The sequence below is a fragment of the Bos grunniens genome, chromosome 13 (assembly GCF_055505025.1).
Source record: "Bos grunniens cultivar Pamir isolate PY7600 chromosome 13, Bosgru_T2T1.0, whole genome shotgun sequence".
Classification (NCBI taxonomy): domain Eukaryota; kingdom Metazoa; phylum Chordata; class Mammalia; order Artiodactyla; family Bovidae; genus Bos; species Bos grunniens.
Window position 1 is genome coordinate 58138179 of NC_141177.1, and position 21364 is coordinate 58159542.

Genomic DNA, 21364 nt, shown 5'->3' on the forward strand with positions numbered 1-21364 from the left:
AACCACAAGTCTGTTCTGTGTCTGTGCATCTGTTTTTCCGTAGGTATGTTCATTTCTGTTATGTTGTAGATTCCACATATATGTGACATTACATGGCATTTGTGTTTCACTTAGTACGACAGTCTCTAGGTCCACCCATGTTGCTGCGAATGACATTCCATTCTTCTTGATGACTGAGTCATAGTCCATTGTCCTGCTTTATTCTGTCAGTGAACGCTTAGGTTGTTTCCATGCTTTGGCTTTTGTCGATAGTGCTGCTGTGCACATAGGGGTGCATGGATCTTTGCAAATTATAATTTTTTCTGGGTATGTGCCCAGGAGTGGGGTTGCTGGATCTTATGATAATTCTATTTTTAGTTTTCTGAGGGAACGCTGTACTGTTTTCCATAGTGGCTGCACCAGTTTACATCCCCACCAACCGTGTGAGAGGGTTCCCTTTTCTCCACCTGCTCTGCAGCGTTTGTTATTTGTAGCCTTTTTGGTGACGGCCATTCTGACCATGGTGAGGTGCGTGTCACTGTAGTTCTGCTTTGCATTTCTCTAACGGTTACTGACGCTGAGCATCTGTTCACGTGCCTCTTGGTCATCTGCATGTCCTCTCTGGACACTAAACTTGTGGCCGTCATCTCGTGACATGTGTGGGTCAGATCATTACGCCGCGCGCCGTACGCAGCGACGTTACATCGTGTCAGCTATGCTGCATTAAAAGCGGACAGAAGACACCTTCCCTGAGTGTGCCCTGAAACGTGATTACAATTACTACTTTGAATAGAGATGTACTAACATTTCTGGTGAAGGCATCCCAGCTCAGTAAACCTGAAGTCTGAGAACATTCATAATCAGGTGCTGAAGCAATAGTAACATCTTTATTTAGCACCAAATCAAGTTAAATATTGGGGCTGGAGGGTCAAAAAATAATGATAAGCAAGTCCCTGAGATTTCTTGTAGTTAGTTCATTATCTTGGTATTTTCACTAGCTTTTCTGCTGATATTTAAAATGAATACATAATAGGGTAATGTTAGAATATTTCCCTGTAGACCAATGATCTGTTTTAAAATTGAGAACTCAAAAAAAAAAACCCAAAATCTTAGTGATAAAGGCATTTTATTTCTACTTTACTTCTACTGGAGATGAAGAAACAAAAGTTAGTAAGAGCCTGTCTGGTAAAGGAGGGTGGTAGAAACTCTACCTAGTTTGCTTGCTGTCAGCTAAACCTTGCTGAGCCACGAAGAAGGTCGGAGGTTTCATGGGAAGGCACTATATTTGTAATGAATTTCTCAGAATGCACCGCCCCAGAGCTTTCAGAAAACCCGTCTGCATCTGGTTACATGTTTTCTTATCATGCCCTCAAAGCCAAAAGCATTTAACTTGGTAACAGTTATGTTTGTTCTTTGACTAGTAAGTAGTTATAGGGACAAGGTACAAAAAATAGTAAGCATGCAGCCCTTTATTTAGTTTTGCAAAGTCTCTGCTTATAGTTCTGTATATTACATGACTGTGTTATACAAATACACTTATTTACAAAAACACTCTAGCTGTGCAAACTTGTTGCTTTTTAAAAATGTCCGGCAAGTCCCATTTCTGCCCATCCCAAGATAGATGTTTAAAGCATGCATAAAAATGAACTTTGGTGTGGGAAAACTACTCTATGTGCTGTCACATACAGTATTTTTGGCATCTATTTATATATTTACAAAAATTGATGAGTTTACAGAACCGTACAGAAGTGTACATTTTAAAATCCACAATGCCGTGGTGTGGGTTCCCAGGTCTCAGAAAACAAAGGGAGGACTGAGATACTGCAAAGAAAACAACTAGAGAATCCCAGTATGTTGAAAAGAAAGAAAGAAAAGCAGAACTAGCTTGCTTGGGCTGGCAAATTATTATACATAATTTTCATGGCAGTGCAGTAGGGTTGATAATTGCCTTCTACACGGGCCTCTGTGTCGGCTTGTGTAGAAGTTCACTGGCTTCCTGTCTAGCACACTACTTTCAAATGTACAATGCTATAGTATCAAAATGTTTTGGCAAAAAAGATCTCGAAAGGAACCATGAAGTTTTGACAAAAATAGAAATCTGTAATAAAGCTAAATAACACTAAAATAAAAGGAAATATAATAGTATCTGTTTTACAATTTGTATAGTCACACTTGTGTATTTCTCTGTTCACTTCTAGTCTCCGTAATGAAAAATATTTTTATACAAAACATACTAAAATTCTGGAATCATACATGTTTTACATGCTTAATACATTTTTTATTTTCCTGTCTCACACACACCCTTCTCTCTCGCCATACTCTCTTTTTTGGTAACACATGCTTCATTTAACAGGTACTGAATAGAGACAGTAAACACTATGTAATTAGAACAGCAACAAAGTAAAAAAAAAAAAAAAAAAAGCTTTACTGAAGTCTATTAATTCAGTATTTAGCACATACTTAGCATTAAGCCTCAAACAGTACAGCAATATGTTACATTCTCTTGTGAAAACAGTAAGACTGTTAAAAAAAAATTTTTTTTTTTCTTAATTGTAACTCCAACTTGTGTTTAATTGGATTTGGCCTTTAAGAGGTTTCCTTTGCTGTGGATGGGGTGGCTTTGCTTGAACTTCCATTCTGTGCCTTGTAGCTGGTGAGGCCAGGAGTGTGGCTGCTCCTGATGCTCTTTGCACCTTGATTCAGTGAAGTGGGGGAGGCAGGGGACGGGGGGGAGGAGGAGAAGGAAGGAGGGGCTGCTCGGCCATTTTGAGTCTGCAGTGAGAATGAGAGATGGTGACCTTTCCCTGTATGAGTGGGGCTCTGAAACTTTAAGGAGCCATTAGAGACAGAGGGGATCAGGGAGGCGGAGGGAGCAGGTCGTCCTGTTTGGGGGCTGAGAGGGTTAGAAGGAACCGATGGTTTAGTAGCAGGCGGATTAGGGAAGTTAGGGCCGTCACCACTAGAAGAAGGCAGAGAACCGCTTTTCCCAGAGCTGGGAGAAAGGGCTGGAATCTTAGAAGCAGGTAAGGAGGGGAAAGTAGGCTTACAGTCCCCACCAGCTTTCTTAGCACTTCCATTAGCCTGCAAACAAAGATGGCGGGAGACAGTTTGTCAGAAAGCTGGTAACACCATCAGTCCACAGGCTCTGGCAACACAGCCCTTCTGAGGATCATTAAATCAAAGACACCAAACCAAACTTAAACCAGTTCGAGGCCTGAGCTAACTCTTGTCATGCTGTACTGGGCCTGGTAGAAACCCCCCAAGTGCCGGGCGGAGGATGTAGAGAACAGGGAAGAGGGAAGAAGAGCGCTTGTGAGAACAGGCACATCATTCTCCTCCCACCTCTGGGTTCAGGGGGCAGGGGGGCCATGCGGGGCTGTTACTGGGGTGGGGGCGGGGCATCATGATGGTTAATGGGCCTCTAGGGCGATGCAGTCAACACACACGTTAGTCCTGGTGACTTTCAGGGCAGCCTTTTCTCTCGGTTTCCCCAGGTGTTCTGATGAACCCCTACACTCCCCCAGGGAAAGCCACCTGGCCTGCCACCTCGTTTTTACAGGTCAACTTTGGAGTCACATAGTGAAAGATGTTTTATTGCGAGCATGCAAAAGCGTGGTGAGAAGTTCAACAAAGGCTTTGAGACTCTCTCTTCATGCCCCCAGATCCAGGATGGCTAGATAAACCGTATCTTAACAAAGAAAAAGTGCAATATTTGGTATAAACTAAGTCAGTGACTTGCTTCTTAAGCGCAAGAGTGTCCATCCAAAAGCGGGCTTAAGGTAGAACTACCTGGCGGTACTGGCGGGGGTCCTGCAGTTTGGACTGCTTGCCAGGCTTGTCCAGGCTTCCGGGTCTGTTCTTGGAACTCATGGGGACTGGCATCCTGCTCGTCTGAGGGGTCCCGGTGGAGCCCTGTGGGAGGAGCGGCAAGAGGGGGGAGAGAAAGGACGGTGTGAGTGGCTCATCCGAGGCCACCCCACTGTGTGCAGAGAAGCTCAATGTGAGAAGCCACAGCCCTACATGCAGGACAGATCTAGGAGACGGACATCAGGAGACACCACTGGGGTTAATTCGGAGAATCAAACAATGAAACTGCCCCACTACTGATCAAACGGATTTTAATGTGAGTATCAGAGCAATCACTTCAACGGCAAATAGCTGGCCCAGCGTCCTTGGGGTTTTCCCAACACCAGTCAGCAACAGAGGTAAAAACAGAAATCGAGTAGCTGTTAGACACCTAGTTGTTGTTGTTTTGAAGGTGGGGGAAGAAGTGTGAGAGAAAGGGGTCATGGTGAACAGACAACAAAACAAAACGAGCCACCTGAAAGGAAGCGAGTCAATCACAAGACACCTTTTGCTAATGGTGATTATGGCAGATTTAAGAAAGCAGCTGGCTCTTTTCATTTTTCCATCAGACCAAGATACCTTACGTGAAGCTGAAGGTATAGATGAGGGGGGCTCTAAGGCAGTGGATGCTTCATCCAGGACTAGCAAGGACGGGGGACCGGCCTCCTGGGCCGTCTGGGATGAACTTGCAACAGAATCTCTGTGGGAAGAACACGCGGCCTCAACTAGGGCTTTGGGGCTCATCTCACTGATGGTGTTTTCCAGCTGTTTGATGGTCTGCTCCAGGCTGTCCAACGTCCTGTAGGTATTTTTTCTGATTTCATCAGTTCTCGAAACCGGAGCACTACTCTCCAGACTGGGCTGCTCTAGTCTCCTGAACAGGCTTTTAGGGGTGTCTTCGGATGGAGACCTACTGATCTCGAATCGCTTGGCTTCCTTGTGCTGTTTCAGCGTGCCATCCTCTTCCTCCTCTTCGTAGACCACCACCTGTAATGTCTTCTTCCCAGTCTTCGTGCCTGTGCGAATGGCTTGCGTGAGAGCCGCAAGCTGCTTCTTTGGAAACTTGAACTTGAACTTTTTCTTGGGGCTTTCAAATTGGTCATCGGTCACATCACCCTGGCTTTCTGAGCTTGGAGAATCGGTTGGGTTGAACTTGATCTGCTCGGTTTTATTCACTTCCTGTCCTCCTGACACTCCTGTCTCCACTGAAAGGAAATGTGGCTGCAATTTACTCTTGGCCTCCTGCCCTGCTCGAGGGCTGCCCAAAGCCCCCTCCTTAGGAAACTTTTGGGGAGTGTCATTCTGGACCACAGGGTCTCCAGTCTCCTCCTCTTCCTCTTCCTCTATCTTTTCTTCCCTCATCATTCTCTCCAGTTCCTCGTCACACTCCTCAAATATGGTTGAAAGTCTCTTGTATGCAGCCCGGATGTCCATGGGCTCATCAAAGATGATGATCACAGGCTTCTTGTCCAGGCACACCACGGGCTCTTCACTTTCAGTGCCTTCCTGCTGGGACAGTGGCTCTTTTTTGGCATCAATGTTAACCGTCTGAACATCTTCCCCCTGTCGGCTCACTATATCGCGGACCTCCCCGCTGGAGAGAGCCTGGACCGCGGTTTTGGTGATCATGAAGGCAATATTGTCGGTGGTTGCCTTCTCCTCACTGGGAGAACTTGGTGTGGACTCCCCATCCTCACTAGGGATCGTGTTAGCATGCTTAGCTCCCTTTGGTCTTAGGACAACTTGGCCAAACTCTGTCATGGGAACCTCTTGGTCTGGAGTTTTGACATCACGAGTGGTCAATTCGGTTGATCTAGTGGGAGCGGGAGGGTGACCCTTCTCTGAATCTTCTTGTCCTTGCTGATTCACCCCCTTTGTCTTCCCATAATTCATCTTCTGATTCTCAGCATCAGATGCAGGATACTGCAGCCCGGACTTTTTAGGTCCTTTGTTGATTTCACATTCGAATGAACTAACACCAGAGAAACTAGAATTGACTTTAGACACATTTTTCTGGGAATGGTTTTTACTGTCTCTAAGTAAACTCTTAGTGGAGAGGGAACTTTCCTTCATTGAGATGTCAGTTTTGTATTCTGCTGTTCTTGCTGCATCAGAAATACTATTCTCCATTTCTCTTTCCCACTTAGGATGGTCACTAGGTGTGAGAGCCCCTGGGGAAACCTGAGAGGAAGAGTGGAGGGGGAAAACCACACAGAGTGATCAGAATGGATCTGGAGGGAAGGGATTCAATCTGCATGGTATCAGTTGGAACACATATCTGGTGAACTCACCTTCCGGGATTCCACTGGGGGGCCATTTTCATATTCAACATCAGATTTCCGTACGTCTTCATGGAAAAATTCCAAATTCTGGTAGAATAGTGTAGGACATGTTACTCCACAAAACCACACCCCCGCCCCCAAAGTGGACTACAACTAGAGTGTTCCTTTAATTACACTTCGAAAACATGCGGGCCAAGCACATTTGTTACACACCAGTCCAAAGCCTACAGCTCTGTTTACCTTGGGTTGCTTGGTTCTCCAACTTCCAAAAATGCCCTGTGTTTGCACAAGACGAAAATCTCAATTAGCAAAATGCTTCAAGGATTTCAAATGTTGGTAGGGGGAGTAGTTAAGAGAATATAAAGGGACTGATTCTGGACCAGCATGTCCTCTTTTCACCATCTGACTGTGCGCTTAGCCGACTCTAAAACCTGAGGAGTGGGGTGGCGTTGTAGAAAGCACAGTATATCAGCAGGCAGATTTTGATTCTGGCTCGGATCTGCCACTTAACTGTGTTATTTTAGGCAAGTCATCTCACTTCCCTGGGCCTCAGGTTTCTTGATTATAAACCAAGGAACTAGACCAGGAAAGTTTTCACATCTCTGCCAGATGGTTATTTCAGTCTTAGCTATGCTTCTTGTATGGGGATCGTCTATAAGGGCTCTGCATTGGTTGGGTGTGGTACTTTGAGGTTAAAAAAAAACCCCAAACCATTATTTTTCCCTGGTCAAATCATAGCTTTGAAAACATACTTGCAGTTTGTACTTGCACTTGCCAAGCAAAGTGTCAAAATAACCTTCAAACTAATCATACCCAAGATGATCAAATCCCCATTCAGAGTGACAGTGCCTCCAACATGTCATCTAAACATTCAGAAAACAGATGCTCGAGGCTGAAGTGGTGACTGTGCCCTCATGATTCAGCTCTGAGTCGCTGCGTGCTCTGATTTAGAGGGAAGATGTGTTTCTGAGGTTCCCACCAAGGTTCCGAAGGTAAGAGCCCAGTGGAGAGGACCAGCTATGGAGAATGCGCTCCCTGCTGGGGGTATAGCGGTAGCCCCGGGCCCCGTCCACAGCCCTCACACTAGCCCCGCCTTCGCTTCCAGGGCCATGCTGGCCTTTCTTCTGGCTGCAGAAGCCCAAGAGGAAGAGGTGATCAGAAGCAGACTGGGACTTGATCCCAAGAAGGCGGCTGGGTTTAAAGCAACGACAACATAATGAAGCACAAGAACCCAGGCCCCACCAGGGACAACCTAGATCAACCCTACTGCCCAGCTGGAAATGGAAAGAGTGTGTGTACACATCCAAGGAGTAACGGAGAGACAACAAAGTCAGTGTTAATCACAGGGAAATACGGCACAGGATCCTAAGCGCGTCAGCCACCAAACACCTTGTGTTTAATTAACCTCCCCTCATCCCCATCAGGCCCCAGACAGGTGCAATGAGGTTCAGCTGCTACAGTGGAACAATATCTCTTGTGGGATTTAAAATTCAGATTTTAAATTTAGACGTAAAATGCTGTAAGAAGAAAAATAAATGAGGTTTTTGTCTTAAGGTTTTAACTCCAAAGAGGGAGTCAGCATACTGTGGTAGGACCTGAGTGTAAATACACCCAGAGGAAGAACTGGCGTATGCAGGGCTGCTGTTCTGTTGACCCCGTTTACTGGGGGGTTAGGACTGGCATCTGTTCTGATTGGTCAGTCCACGTCATACCCAGTGAAATATTTCAAATGCCACCCAGGAATATATGTATTTTAAAACAGATTTAGCAGCAAGAATGGATCTGCTTCATCAAAGGAAAATGACTTCCCTCTGATGGAAAATCACTAAGGTAAAGATGCCACGTGTAGGTCTCACATGACCTAGCATTTTTGGTGCCGAGCTAGAAAAATGAAGGCAGGGATCAAAGCAAGTGCAGTAACTTTATCAAGGGTGACTTGTTCACAGGTGTCATGTAAGCTCACAATGGCATCTTAGTCTATATAGTCAAGACTCTGCATGAAATGTAACTAAGCCTCATGAATGTATCTGTTTTGGGACCCTGAGATTTGACTGTTCAGACAACTGGTGAAGCAGAGGTAATAAGCATTTGGGCAAGAAACCAAAATTAGAAACACAGAAGTTAAGTACTAGGCTAGCACTTCACGATAGAGGAGAAGAATTTTAAGAAACATTTGATTTATGGAAGAGAAGATGAATAGCCCAGGAAGAGGTTAATAATGACAACAATTTGGGGACAGTTCTGATAGTCATGGTTATTATGCAGGAGATCAGTCTACTCAATATAATTATCCAGAAAAAGTACCTGTAATTAACCCTAGTGTTTAATGGCCTGGTGTTGGACAATCAGTACAGACTTGCTCAGTATCTGATGGACCCTTGATTGAGATCTATGTGATTGATGGGATATGGATTTCTAATTGCAGGGCAAGAAACCCCATGCAGCATTTTAGCAAATTAGAAAAATTCTGCAGTGAGATGCAGATGACTGTTTCTGGAGGGATCCTCAAGGAGGTCCTGGTCAGTATTTTAGAAGAAATGGTCACTTTGGCTCAAGTACGCCAGGGCCTTCTATGAGCTGGCTTTATAAGGCCACAGAAGGAAATTCCTCAGACTGAAGAAGCAACATATTTCCATTATGACTGTTACGCATTCAGTTCATACTAGTAGATTTTCTTCATGAGAAAGATAAATCAACAATAATCTCCCCTGTTGCACAGAGATACCCCTGTCACCTGGTCAACAGTTTCATTTGCCAGATACGTAGCAGGTGGAGTTTACATGAGGCTCTGGGATGGCTGGGAGCCAGGGAGCAGCAGGTCAGCCTCTGGCAGGGCTGCACAGCTGCCAGCTATAAGCCAGGACTGCATCTCTTGAAGGATTGTGCTTGAATAGCCCTCTGGTTTTGTGATCCTGTATTTTTTCACTGAACTTACTTATCCCTGGACCAAGGTACCTACATGAAGTAGCTACTGGGCTGTATGTTATGGCTGATTTGTTTGACTTTACTTGAAGGAAGCTAGAAGCTTTGAATTCTGACATACAAGTTCCTGGAAGAAAATGTTAAAGACTTGTTACCCTGAAACTTAGAGGCTTCATTCATAGAAGATGACTCTGTTTCCAAAAATCACCAAAGCTCCAGATTCAATTTACAGAGTTGAAGTTCAGACATGCAGGTTAATCTCCTTTCCTTAAAGTCCTTAGAGGAAAGGACTTTAAGCTAAGCCACCAGGGCTTCCCTGGTGACTCAGCTGGTAAAGAATCTGCCTGCAATGCGGGAGACCTGGGTTCGATCCCTGGGTTGGGAAGATTCCCTGGAGAAGGGAACGGCTACCCTGTAGGCTACTCCTGTATTCTGGCCGGGAGAATTTCATGGACTGTATAGTCCATGGGGTCGCAAAGAGTAGGACATGACTGAGTGACTTTCACTTTCTTTAAACTCCTTATGTTATGACAGTGACCTTGTTTCAGAACCTAGTTATCTCTTTGGAAACTTTGAGAATGACACTAAGTATAACAGCATAAAGTGATACTGAACTTGCTGACTTGGAAGGTGCACTTTGAGAATCTGTAGTAGTAACAAAAACTCCGGCATCCTCGAACATGTGTGAAAGTCTCCATGGATACACCCATGGATGGCAGGTCAACAATTCTGCTGTGCATTTTCTTCCTGGAATCTAAAGCTTTTGCTTACTTTTAATGTAGACATCTTTGGTCCAGAAGACATGTTAAAAATTAGAAAAAGCGCTACCTGCTTCATGTTTCCATTTTTTTTTTCTCTTAGAATTCTAGAAAATCTTGATGATGTCTTATCTTTGGTTTGGGGAGAAAATGCCTAAATTCTGCATCTATGTTTGTGTGCTGTGCACAGAACACAGCATCCACTCTGGAAACCCGAGCCAGAGATCTCTAGTGAAACCCCAAGCCGTGTGTCCATTAGTTTAAGGAGGGGGAAAAAAAAGGTGAGGAAAAGAGAGAAGGAACAGAAGCTCAAGCACAGAGTGATGTTAGTGCCAGAGCCAGGAAAGAAGGACGGCCCGCTGGGTGGCCAACGTGTAACTGCCACGTTACCTTCTTCTCCTTGGATGGGGCTATGGCCCCCGGCCTAGTGTCTTTAACGTGGCTGTCAGCCCGGCACTGTTCAGCGTGACTGTTTGAATTTACATCCATAAAGGAACACTTCTGGAATGCCTAAGGAATTAAAATACCGAGGTTAACAGGGATGGAGTGCAGTGAGGCGGTCAGAGGGAACAGCTGGGAATCCAGAGGATTTCCCAGTTGAGACCCCAGCCTGGTCCTGCGTGTGGGACACGCTGGGGCCAGGGAGTCAGCACCCTGAAAACCAGCTCCCCAGTTGACCTCAGGTCAGCAAAGCCTTTATTTTGGGGGCCAAGATGAAATGGACAGAGCCTTTGAAATGAAAGTCCTTTAATTCTGTCTGGGTGAAGCTGATTTGTACTTAGTAGGGCTTCTTTGAAAGAGTTTTGACCCTTAAAAATGCTGACTGTAAATGAATAAGAAGCTATCTTTCCAGTTTCCATTATATTTTTGCCAGTTTTATTGAGATGAAAGGGCACAAGATACTGTACATTTTTAAACCTTAAAATGGAAGTCATCTTTAACAGTTCACTGTTTGCAGCAACAACATACTCCCATGCTCTGGACTGTTCTGCTGTAGAATAAAGTGAATTTTGAGCAGCCTGGGAGCAACCAGAACCCCATAGTCTTGTCTCTGAAAACTAATGACTGTAGTTACAGGAATGCAGGGCCACTCTAGTGAATAGAGTGAGGGCGGCCAGCTTTCAGAGAGAAAGCATCAGCTGTGTATCGGGCAGAAAGGGAGTGACAGTATATATGACTGTAAGAGCAGGAGAGTTCCAAGCAGCGACATTCCCTGAAATTACTGGTTCAGTCAGGCTGCATGACATCCAGTTAAAAAATACCGTTACCGGGGCCACACCTAGAGAATTGAGCCAGACTCTCACTGCAGGACTTTTTCTTTAAGTTTTCAAATTTTTGTTTCACGGAACTAGGTTGATTTATAATGCCGTGCCAATCTCTGTTGTACAGCAAAGTGACTCGGTTATATAACACACATTCTTTTTTAAAGATTCCTTTCCATTATGGTTTATCACATGAATTGAATATAGCTCCCTGTGCTATAACCAGGGCCTTGTCTACCCATGCGATGTATCTTTATGTAATAGTTGACACCTACTAATCCCCAACTCCCAGCCCTCCTTCCCCATTCTCCCCCCTCAGCAACCGCAAGTCTGTCCTCTGTGAGTCTGTTTCTGTTTTGAAGATAGGTTCATCTGTGCCCTACTTTAGATTCCACATAAGTGATAGTATTTCTTTCTCTTCCTGACTTAAGATGATAACCTCTAGGTCCATCCATGTTGCTACAGATGGCATTGTTTCATTCTGTTTTATGGCTGAAGGTATTCTATTGTATGTATGTACCACATCTTCTTTATCCATTTATCTGTTGATGGACATGAAGGAAGTTTCCATGTTTTGGCTATTGTGAATTGTGCTGCTGTGAACATAGGGGTGCATTTATCTTAAAAAAATTTTTTTTTATTGGAGTATAGTTGCTTTATAATGTGTTAGTTTCTGCTGTACCGCAAAGTGAATTAGCTATATGTATACGTAGATCCCCTTTTTGGATTTCCTTCCCATTTGGGTCAGCACAGAGCACTGAGTTCCCTGTGCTACACAGTAGGTTCTCATTAGTTATCTAGTTTATACATAGTAGTGTACATATGTCAATCCCAGTATTCCAGTTCATCCCAACTACCCTCCTTTACCCCCTGGTGTCCATATGTTTGTTTTCTACATCTATGTCTATTTCTGCTTTGCAAATAGGTTCATCTGTAGCATTTTTCTAGTATAGCATTAGTATATAATATTTTGTTTTTCTCTGACTTCACTGAATGACAGTCATTTGGTCCATCCATGACTCTGTAAATGGCACAAATCTGTTCCTTTTTAAGGATAAGTAATTCCACTGTGCTATCTTTTTGCCTTTTCATACTTTTCTGGAAGGAGGAGAAGGGGATGACAGAGGATGAGATGGTTGGATGGCATCACCAACTCGAGGGATGTAAGTTTGAGCAGGCTTCGGGACTTGGTGATGGACAGGGAAGCCTGGCATGCTGCAGTCCATGGGGTCATGAAGAGTTGGACACGGCTGAGGCTGAACTGAATTCCACTGTGTTGGGTTGGCCAAAAAGTTTTTTTCAGGTTTTTTGGTTTAGGAGTTATGGAAGAACCCAAATGAACCTTTTGGCAAACCCAATATAGATAGATGTACCACATCTTCTTTGTCCATTCTTCTGTTGATGGACATTTAGGTTGCTTCCATGTCCTGGCTATTGTAAACAGTGCTGCAGCGAACACTAGGGTGCATGTACCTTTCAAATTATAGTCTTCCCCAGATACATGCCCAGGGGTGGGGTTGCTGGATCATATGGTAGTTCTGTTTTTAGTTTTATTGTTTAAAGAAACTCTATACTGATCTCCATAGTGGCTGTATCAATTTACATTCCCACCACCACTGTAGGAGGGTCCCTCCAATCCACACCCTTTCCAGCATTTACTGTTTGTAGATACTTTGATGATGACCATTCTGACCAGTGTGAGGTGACACCTCACTGTAGTTTTGATTTGCATTTCTCTAATAATTAATGATGTCGAGCATCTTTTTATGTGCCTCTTGACCATCTGTATGTCGTCTTTGGAGAAATGTCTGTTGAGGTCTTCTACCCAGTTTTTTATTGGGTTGTTTACTGTTCTGGTATTGAGCTTCCTGAACTGTTTATTTTGGACATGAATCTTATTTTGGACATGAATCCCTTGTCATCAAATATTTCTCCCATTCTGAGGGCTGTCTTTTCATCTTGTTGATCGTCTCCTTGGCTGTGCAGAGCTTTTGAGTTCAATTAGTTCCCATTGTTGTTTTTGTTACTCTAGGACTTGGGTCAAAAAAGATCTTGCTGTGATTTATGTCAAAGAGTATTCTGCCTGTGTTTTCCTCTTAAAGAGTTTTACAGTATCCAGGCTGACATGTAGGTCTTTAATCCATTAGAGCTTTGTCCAGTATACGCCCAGGAGTGGAATTGCTGACTTCCACTCAGCAATTCTATTTTTAGTGTCTGAAGAACCACCATACTCTTTTCCAAGTGGCTGTACCAACATATATTCCCACCAGTAGTGTAGGAGAGTTCCCTTTTTTCTTCACCCTCTCCAGCATTTGTTATTTGTAGACTTTTTAATACTGGCCATTCTGAGTATTATGAGATGGTATCTCATTATGGTTTTGCTTTGCATTTCTCTAATAATTAGTGATGTCGATCATCTTTTCATGTGCCTCTTGGCCATCTGTATGTCTTCTTGGAAGAAATGTCTGTAAAGTCTTCTGCCCATTTTTTGATTGTTTTTTTTGTTGTTGTTGCTGTATATTTTGGAGATTAAACCCTTGTTTGTCACATTATTTGGAAATATTTTTTGCCATCCCATAGGTTATCTTTTCATTTTTAAAAAATGGTTTCCTTTGCTTTGCAAAAGCTTTTAAGTTTGATTAGGTCCCATTTTGCTTGCTTTTGTTTTTACTTCTATTCCCTTAGGAGACTGACCTAAGAAAACATTGATTTATTTATGATTTGTATCTGAGAATGTTTTGCCAATGCTCTCTTCTAGGAGTTTCATGGTGTCATAGGACTTTAATTCCTCAAATTATTCTAATGTGCAGGCAGAAGTAAAGACCAGTTATTTAAATGAATAATTTCAAATAATCAACTCATGTTTTCTTAATACTAAGTACTGTCATTTGGAAATAACTGTAGACATGAAGAATAACCTGTGCCCTCCCCACATGAACATTCCAGCACAGGTTTTAAAATACACATAGAGCTGATGCTTGGCACCTTCCCCAGCTATTCTGGCTCCTGGTCCCCTCCTTAGATACCCTGTCCTCTCTGATCCTGGAGAGGCCCCAGGGCTCTGCTTACTAAGGCCATTCGCCATCTCCACTGGGCTGTTAGACCCTGGACTTCAGAGCCAGTGGTTTTTTCCTTCTGATGCCCAGTGACATGCAGTAGGAAAGTTGTCCCAGAGTTACACTTGGGGCTGCAGCCACTCCTTGCTTGTCCTCCCCCAGTGGGGCCGGGGGCTGCCTAACTCTCTAGAGCCTGCGGAGGCAAAGGCTCCAGCAGGGCCACTGGCCGACTTTCTAATGCAGCAGGCTAACTGATGAAGTTGGTTACATCAGGGTTAGAGAGCACTTTACTCACCACTGCTGCCCGACCACCAATACTACAACAGGAAGCTAGATACTCTGCCTTTGTATAGCTTTCAAAGAAAGCATCCAAGCCATTTAGATACCAATGGAGGGAAATATCCTCAAGTGTTGGAACACAGAAATTACTTCTCTTGGGGGCAGTGCAGGACTGTTCACAAGCCTAGTGCTTATTCACCTTCAAAATAAGAAATTATCTCGTGCTTTGTCTTCATTTGAAACAAACTGGGTCATGATTTATTTATACCATGATTGATTATTTATACTGTATTTGTTATTTAATATTGGCATATAATTGATTTACAATGTACTGTTGCAGTGTGTACAGCAAAGTGCAGTTATACATACACACATATCTTTTTTTTAATTCTTTTCCCATTTATGTTATATTGAGTAGAATTCCCTGTGCTATACAGGAGGTCCTTGCTTATTACTATATATAGTAATGTGTACATGGGAGAAGGCAATGGCACCCCACTCCAGTACTCTTGCCTGGAAAATCCCATGGACGAGGAGCCTGGAAGGCTACAGTCCATGGGGTCGCTGAGGGTCGGACACGACTGAGCAACTTCACTTTCACTTTCTACTTTCATGCATTGGAGAAGGAAATGGCAACCCACTCCAGCGTTCTTGCCTGGAGAATCCCAGGGACGGGGGAGCCTGGTAGGCTGCAGTCCATGGGGTCGCAGAGAGTCGGACACGACTGAAGTGACTTAGCAGCAGCAGCAGCAATGTGTACATATTAATCCAAAACTCCTAATTAATAACCCCCACAACCTTTCCCCTTTGGTAACCTAAGTTTGTTTGCTTAGTCTGTGAGTCTGTTTCTGTTGTGTAAATAAGCGATTTTTTAGATTCAATACATGTCAAAATCCTAAAAGATGATGCTGTCAAAGTGCTACACTCAATATGTCAGCAAATTTGGAAAACTCAGTAGTGGCCACAGGACTGGAAAAGGTCAGTTTTCATTCTAATCCCAAAGAAAGGCAGTGCCAAAGAATGTTCAAACTACCGCACAACTGCACTCATCTCACACGCTAGCAAAGTAATGTTCAAAATTCTCCAAGCCAGGCTTCAACAGTACGTGAACCAAGAACTTCAGATGTTCAAGATGGATTTAGAAAAGGCAGAGAAACCAGAGATCAAATTGCCAACATCCATTGTATCATCGAAAAAGCAAGAGTTCCAGAAAAACATCTATTTCTGCTTTATTGACTATGCCAAAGCCTTTGACTGTGTGGATCACAACAAACTGTGGAAAATTGTTAAAGAGATGGGAATAGTAGACCACCTGACCTGCCTCCTGAGAAATCTGTATGCAGGTCAGGAAGCAACAGTTAGAACTGGACATGGGAACAACAGATTGGTTCCAGATTGGGGAAGAAGTACATCAAGGCTGTATGTTGTCACACTGCTGGTTTAACTTCTATGCAGAGTACATCATGAGAAATGCTGGGCTGGATGAAGCACAAGCTGGAATCAAGATTGCCGGGAGAAATAGCAGTAACCTCAGATATGCAGATGACACCACCCTTATGGCAGAAAGTGAAGAAGAACTAAAGAGCCTCTTGATGAAAGAGGAGAGTGAGAAAGTTGGCTTAAAACTCAACATTCAGAAAACTAAAATCATGGCATCCAGTCTCATCACTTCACAGCAAATAGATGGGGAAACAATGGAAACAGTGAGAGACTGTTTTTTTGGGCTCCAAAATCACTGCAGATGGAGACTGCAGCCATGAAATTAAAAGATGCTTGCTCCTTGGAAGAGAAGCTATGACCAACCTAGACAGCATACTAACAAGCAGAGATATTACTTTGCCAACAAAGGTCCATCTAGTCAAAGCTGTGGTTTTCCCAGTAGTCATGAATGGATGTGAGAGTTGGACTATAAAGAAAGCTGAGTGCCAAAGAATTGATGCTTTTGAACTGTGGTGTTGAAGACTCTTGAGAGTCCCTTGGACTGCAAGGAGATCCAAACAGTCCATCCTAAAGGAAATCAGTCCTGAATATTCATGGGAAAGACTGATGCTGAAGCTGAAACTCCAATACTTTGTCCACCTAATGCAAAGAGCTGACTCATTTGAAAAGACCCTGATGCTGGGAAAGATTGAAGGCCAGAGGAGAAGGGGACGACAGAGGGTGGTGAGATAGTTGTATGGTATCACTGACTCAATGAAATGAGTTTAAGTAAGCTCCAGGAGTTGGTGATGGATAGGGAAGCCTGGCGTGCTGCAGTCTATGGGGTCACAGAGTCAGACAAGACTGAGCAACTGAACTGAACTGCTATTTGTGATATCATATATTTGTCTTTCTCTGACTTCTTATGAGGATCTCTAGGCCCATCTGTGTGGCTGCAAATGGCATTAATTCTTTTTGATGACTGAGTAGTATTCTGTTGTATATATATATATATACACACACCACCTATTCTTAATTTATTCCTCTGATGAACATTTAGGTTACTGCCATGTCCTGACTATCGTAAGTAGTGCTGCAGTTAACACTGGGGTGCATGTGTCTTTTTTAGTTATGGTTTTCTCTGGATATGCCCAGAAGTGGGACTGTTGAATCATATGTGGTACTATTTTTAGTTTAAGGAACTTTCATACTGTTCTTCATAGTTGCCTGTACCAATTTACATTCCCACCAACAGTATAAGAGGGCTCCCTTTTCTTCACACCCTCTCCAGCATTTATTGGTTTATAGATTTTTTTTTTTATTCATTTATTTGGCTGCACCAGTTCTTAGTTGCAGCATGTGGGATCTAGTTCCCTGACCAGGGATCGAACCTGGGCCCCCTGCTTTGGGAGCTGAGAGAGTTAACCACTGGACCAGCAGGGAAGTCCCTGGTTTATAGATTTTTGATGATGGTCTCTTTGACTAGTGTGAGGCAATACTTCATTGTAGCTTTGGTCTGCATTTCTCGGATAATTAGTGATGTTGAGCATCTTTTCATGTGTTTTAGGGGCATTTGTATGTCTTTGGAGAAATGTCTATTTAGGTCTTCTGCCCATTTACTGGTTTTTTTATTTTTTGATGAGCTATTTGTAAATTTTGGAGATCAATCCCTTGTCAGTTGCTTTGTTTGCAAATACTTTCTCCCATTCTGAGGGATGTCTTTTCATCTTGTTTATGGTTTGCTGTGCAAAAGCTTTTGAGTTTAATTAGGTCCCATTTGTTTATTTTTGTTTTCATTACTCTAGGTGGTGGGTCAGAAAACTTCTTGCTGTGATTTATGTCAAAGAATGCTCTTCCTATGTTTTCCTCTAGGAGTTTTAATAGTGTCTGGCTTACATTTAGGTCTTTAATCCATTTTGAGTTTATTTTTGTGTATGGTGTTAGGGAGTATTCTAATTTCCTTCTTTTACATGCAGCTGTCCAGTTTTCCCAGCACAAATTATTGAAAAGGCTGTCCTTTCTCCATTGTATGTTCTTGCTTCCTTTGTTATAGACTAGGTGACCACAGATGCATGGTTTATCTTGGGGCTTTCTAGCCTGCCAATACCATATGCTTTGATCACTGTAGCTTGCAGTAGAGCCTGAAGTCCCGGAGCCTGAATCCTCCAGCTCCATTTTTCTCTCTCAAGGTTGCTTTGATTTTTTGGGATCTTTTGTGTTTCCATAGAGATTGTAAAAAGATTTTGTTCTCATTCTGTGAAAAATGCCGTTGTTACTTTGATAGGGATTGCATTCAATTGTAGGTTGCTTTGGATAGTATATTCATTTTCACAATACTGATTCTTCCCATCCAAGAACATGGTATATATCTCTTCATCTGTTTGTGTCATCTTTGATTTCTTTCATCAATGTCTTAGGTGGTTTTGTGAATACAGGTCTTTTACCTCCTTAGAGACTGGTTTATTCCTAGGTATTTAATTCTTTTTGTTGCTATGGTAAATGAGATTGTTTCCTTAATTTCTCTGATTTTTTTGCTGTTAATGCACAGAAATCCCTTGCATTTCTATACACTAATTTTATAATCTGCAACTTTACCAAATTCACTGATTAGCTCTAGTAGTTTTCTGGTGGCATCCTTAGGATTTTCTATTAATAGTATCATGTCATCTGCAAATAGTGACAGTTTTACTTCTTTCCCAATTTGGATTCTTTTTCTTTCTTTTTCTTCTGTGGTTGCCATGGCTAGGACTTCCAAAACTACGGTGAATAATCACGGCAAGAGTGGACATCTTTACCTTGTTTCTGATCTTAGAGAAAATGCTTTCAGTTTTTCACCATTGAGAATGATTTTGGCTGTGGGTTTGTCATACATGGCCTTTATTGCATTGAGGTAGGTTCCCTCTGTGCCCACGTTCTGGAGAGTTTTTGTCATGTATGGGTGTTGAATTTTGTCAAAAGCTTTTTCTACATCTCTTGAGATGACCATATGGTTTTTATTATTTAATTTGTTAATACGGGTGTATCACACTGATTGATTCCCTTTCCTTGATTGTGGTTTCCTTTCCACAGGCTCCAGGGCTGTCCATCTTGCTTCTGGTGTTTGCCTCTTGGGGGAGGAGGCGGATCTAAGGGGCTTGTGCAGGCTTCCTGGTGAGAGCAGCTGCTTCGGTGGGTGCAGCTGTGTCAGGGGTGGGTGTTTAGAGGTGGCTATGGGCTCAGATGGGGCTGTGTTCCTATCGATTGTTTGGCCTGAGGCATCCTAGCACTGGACCTACAGGCTGTTGGGTGGGGCTGGGTCAAAATGGTGACTGCTTGGGGAGCTCACCCTATGAGTACTTTCCAGTATGTCTGCCTCCAGTATCTCTGACCCCATAGTGACCTCATACCTCCCCAGAGACCCTCCGAGACCAGCAGGGAAGTCTGGCCCAGGCTCCTATGAAGTCACTGCTTTTTCCCTGGGTTGAGAGTGCACAAGACCTTCTGTGCATCTCCAGGAGTGGAGTTTGTTTCCCTCCTTTTGGTGGAGTCCTCTGACCCCAACCCTGCCGTCCTTCTAAGCCACGGGCTGTGGGGGCTCCTCCTGAGGCCAGGCCCCCAGGCTGGGGAGCTGGACGTGGGGCTCCACACCCTCACTCCTGTGGGAGAACCTCTGTGATACAATCATCTTCCAGTCGGTGCGTCTCCCACCTGGTAGGTACTGGATTTGATGTTATGGCAGCAGCTGTGTACCTCCTCCCGTCTTGTCTTGGCTTCTTCTTTGTCTTTGGATGAAGAGTGTCTCTTGTTGGTAGGTTCTAGTCCTCTTTGTCAATGGCTGTTGAGCAGTTGGTGTGGTTGTGGTGTTTTTGTGAGAGGAGATGAGCTGCCATCCTTCTGCTCCACTATCTTGTCCTCTTCCCCTTCATGTTTGTTATTCACACCATAATTTGGGAGCACATGCTATAATGAATGGCCTCAGCATCTGCCTGTGCATCTCAGGACGGGCACCAATGCCCAGCAGCAAGTAGCCTTGACCTACCAGTGTCTTGGTCAGAGGGCCCCCAGTGGATAAGGCCTCCATGCACTCAACTGTTTCATGAGTCACTGACTATAATCCATGGTTCCTATGAATGAAATTCTCTGACCGGTCTAAAAACCTGTAAGCAGCACAGGTTTAAACTGTTTAATGGAGGGGATGCCTCAGGCCAGTCCGAGTTTTAATGAGGCTAGACAGGGCTCATGCATGTGACAAATACACCAGCAGCTGGGCTTTCCTTGGAAAACCCAAGCGGCTTAATGCTGGCAGTTGTTACCATGGAGAGCAGGATGGAAGAGCTGAGGTGGACACACAGCGTGGTCTGAAAGTTCTCCTGCTCCAAACGGAGAAGGCAGACCCTCGGGCTGCACAAAGCCACTGGTACCTTGGCAAACATGCTCTGGAGCCCTAAGGAAGTTTGATCTGACCATTGGATGGGCAAAAAGTCCTACATTCATTCATGAATCAAAATGAAATACTCTACAAATAGACTTTGGTCTAGGAATTGTACTTTATGACTGATTAGACAAGTTCTTAGAGTGTACACCTGGGGCAGATTTACACCCAGGATCTTAATGTGGGATCAACTGTGGGTGTAGCCCTATATCCCATCATTATTCCTACAAGTAGACTGGGTCTGTTAACAAATAAAAATCTAAAAATAAAGTAACATTTCTAAAATAGACAAAGAAAACGGGAATCAAGATTATTCTGCTTTTTGGAATACCTAAAAAGATGACGTTGACACTGACTGGGAATTTGGCGTGGAGGACAGAAGGCCACATGATTCCAGGCCTGTCGTTCTAAGAATTAAAGCGAGAGAAGGGTACCCTGCTCGAAGGGGGCTTGAATCCGTCCTTAAGAAGGACTGGTATTTCTAACCCCTGTCTTAACTCATATTGACAACAGACATAGTCATGTCTTTTGTTACCAAATGACCTGAAATGTTTCAGTGTTCACTTAACCAAGTGCTGGCCACGGGCCTTAGTTTCTGCAAAAAAAACCCCTCAGTCAATAATGTGTTAAGCACTTTTAAAATGAAGCAGGGACTATTCACACTGAAAGGAAAGTAAATCCTACCAGCCAGAGCTAGGGAAGCTTGGAATTCATTTTTGGGCATACACTTCCTGAACTGTTTTATGCAATGGTCATGCCTTACACATACTCAGTGCCACCCCAGCCCAGAGATGCAGGTGACACGGCGCAGGTCCCAGAGGGAGTGGCGGGAGCCACGGTCAGTCACCTCTCCACATACCTGAAGTTCCGCCATGATTTTGTCTCCCTCCTCCTCCTCCTCCTCCTCCTTCGCAGAAGCAGTGACAGGGGGTGGCGACGGGGCCCAGGCTGCCGCCGGCTCCTCGGCCGGACACTTCGCGGCTCTAGCCTGTGGACTTGGTCCAGCATCTCCACTGCTTGCCTGTGGAAGATGTGAACCACAGTCACTGGCTTTTCTCCCCCAGGTGCTGGAAGGGGGGCAGATCACAGAAGACATGCATTCCCTCGCTGCCGGGTGCCTCAGCTTCCTAGCTCTTCAAACCAAGCTAAA

At 43.9% G+C, this 21364-nt stretch overlaps 1 protein-coding gene across 50 annotated transcripts in view; it reads right to left on the bottom strand.

Annotated features, from left to right (window-relative positions):
- Nucleotides 1-1088: 1088 nt before the first annotated feature.
- The window catches only part of KIAA1217 (KIAA1217 ortholog), an 820709-nt gene continuing 800433 nt past the window's right edge, over nucleotides 1089-21364 (bottom strand). For 35 of the 50 annotated variants that reach the window (XM_086334383.1, XM_086334370.1, XM_086334368.1 and 32 more), the window contains 7 exons: nucleotides 21074-21235; nucleotides 10178-10297; nucleotides 6348-6383; nucleotides 6117-6194; nucleotides 4405-6006; nucleotides 3769-3891; nucleotides 1089-3060 (listed from right to left, as the gene is read on the bottom strand). In XM_086334383.1, the coding sequence (XP_086190509.1) occupies nucleotides 2566-3060; nucleotides 3769-3891; nucleotides 4405-6006; nucleotides 6117-6194; nucleotides 6348-6383; nucleotides 10178-10297; nucleotides 21074-21235 (2616 nt within the window). In that variant the 3' untranslated portion in view covers nucleotides 1089-2565. Of the gene's footprint in view, nucleotides 3061-3556; nucleotides 3892-4404; nucleotides 6007-6116; nucleotides 6195-6347; nucleotides 6384-10177; nucleotides 10298-21073; nucleotides 21236-21364 lie in introns of those variants that run through there. The other 15 variants (XM_086334367.1, XM_086334365.1, XM_086334362.1 and 12 more) reach the window with 4 other exon arrangements.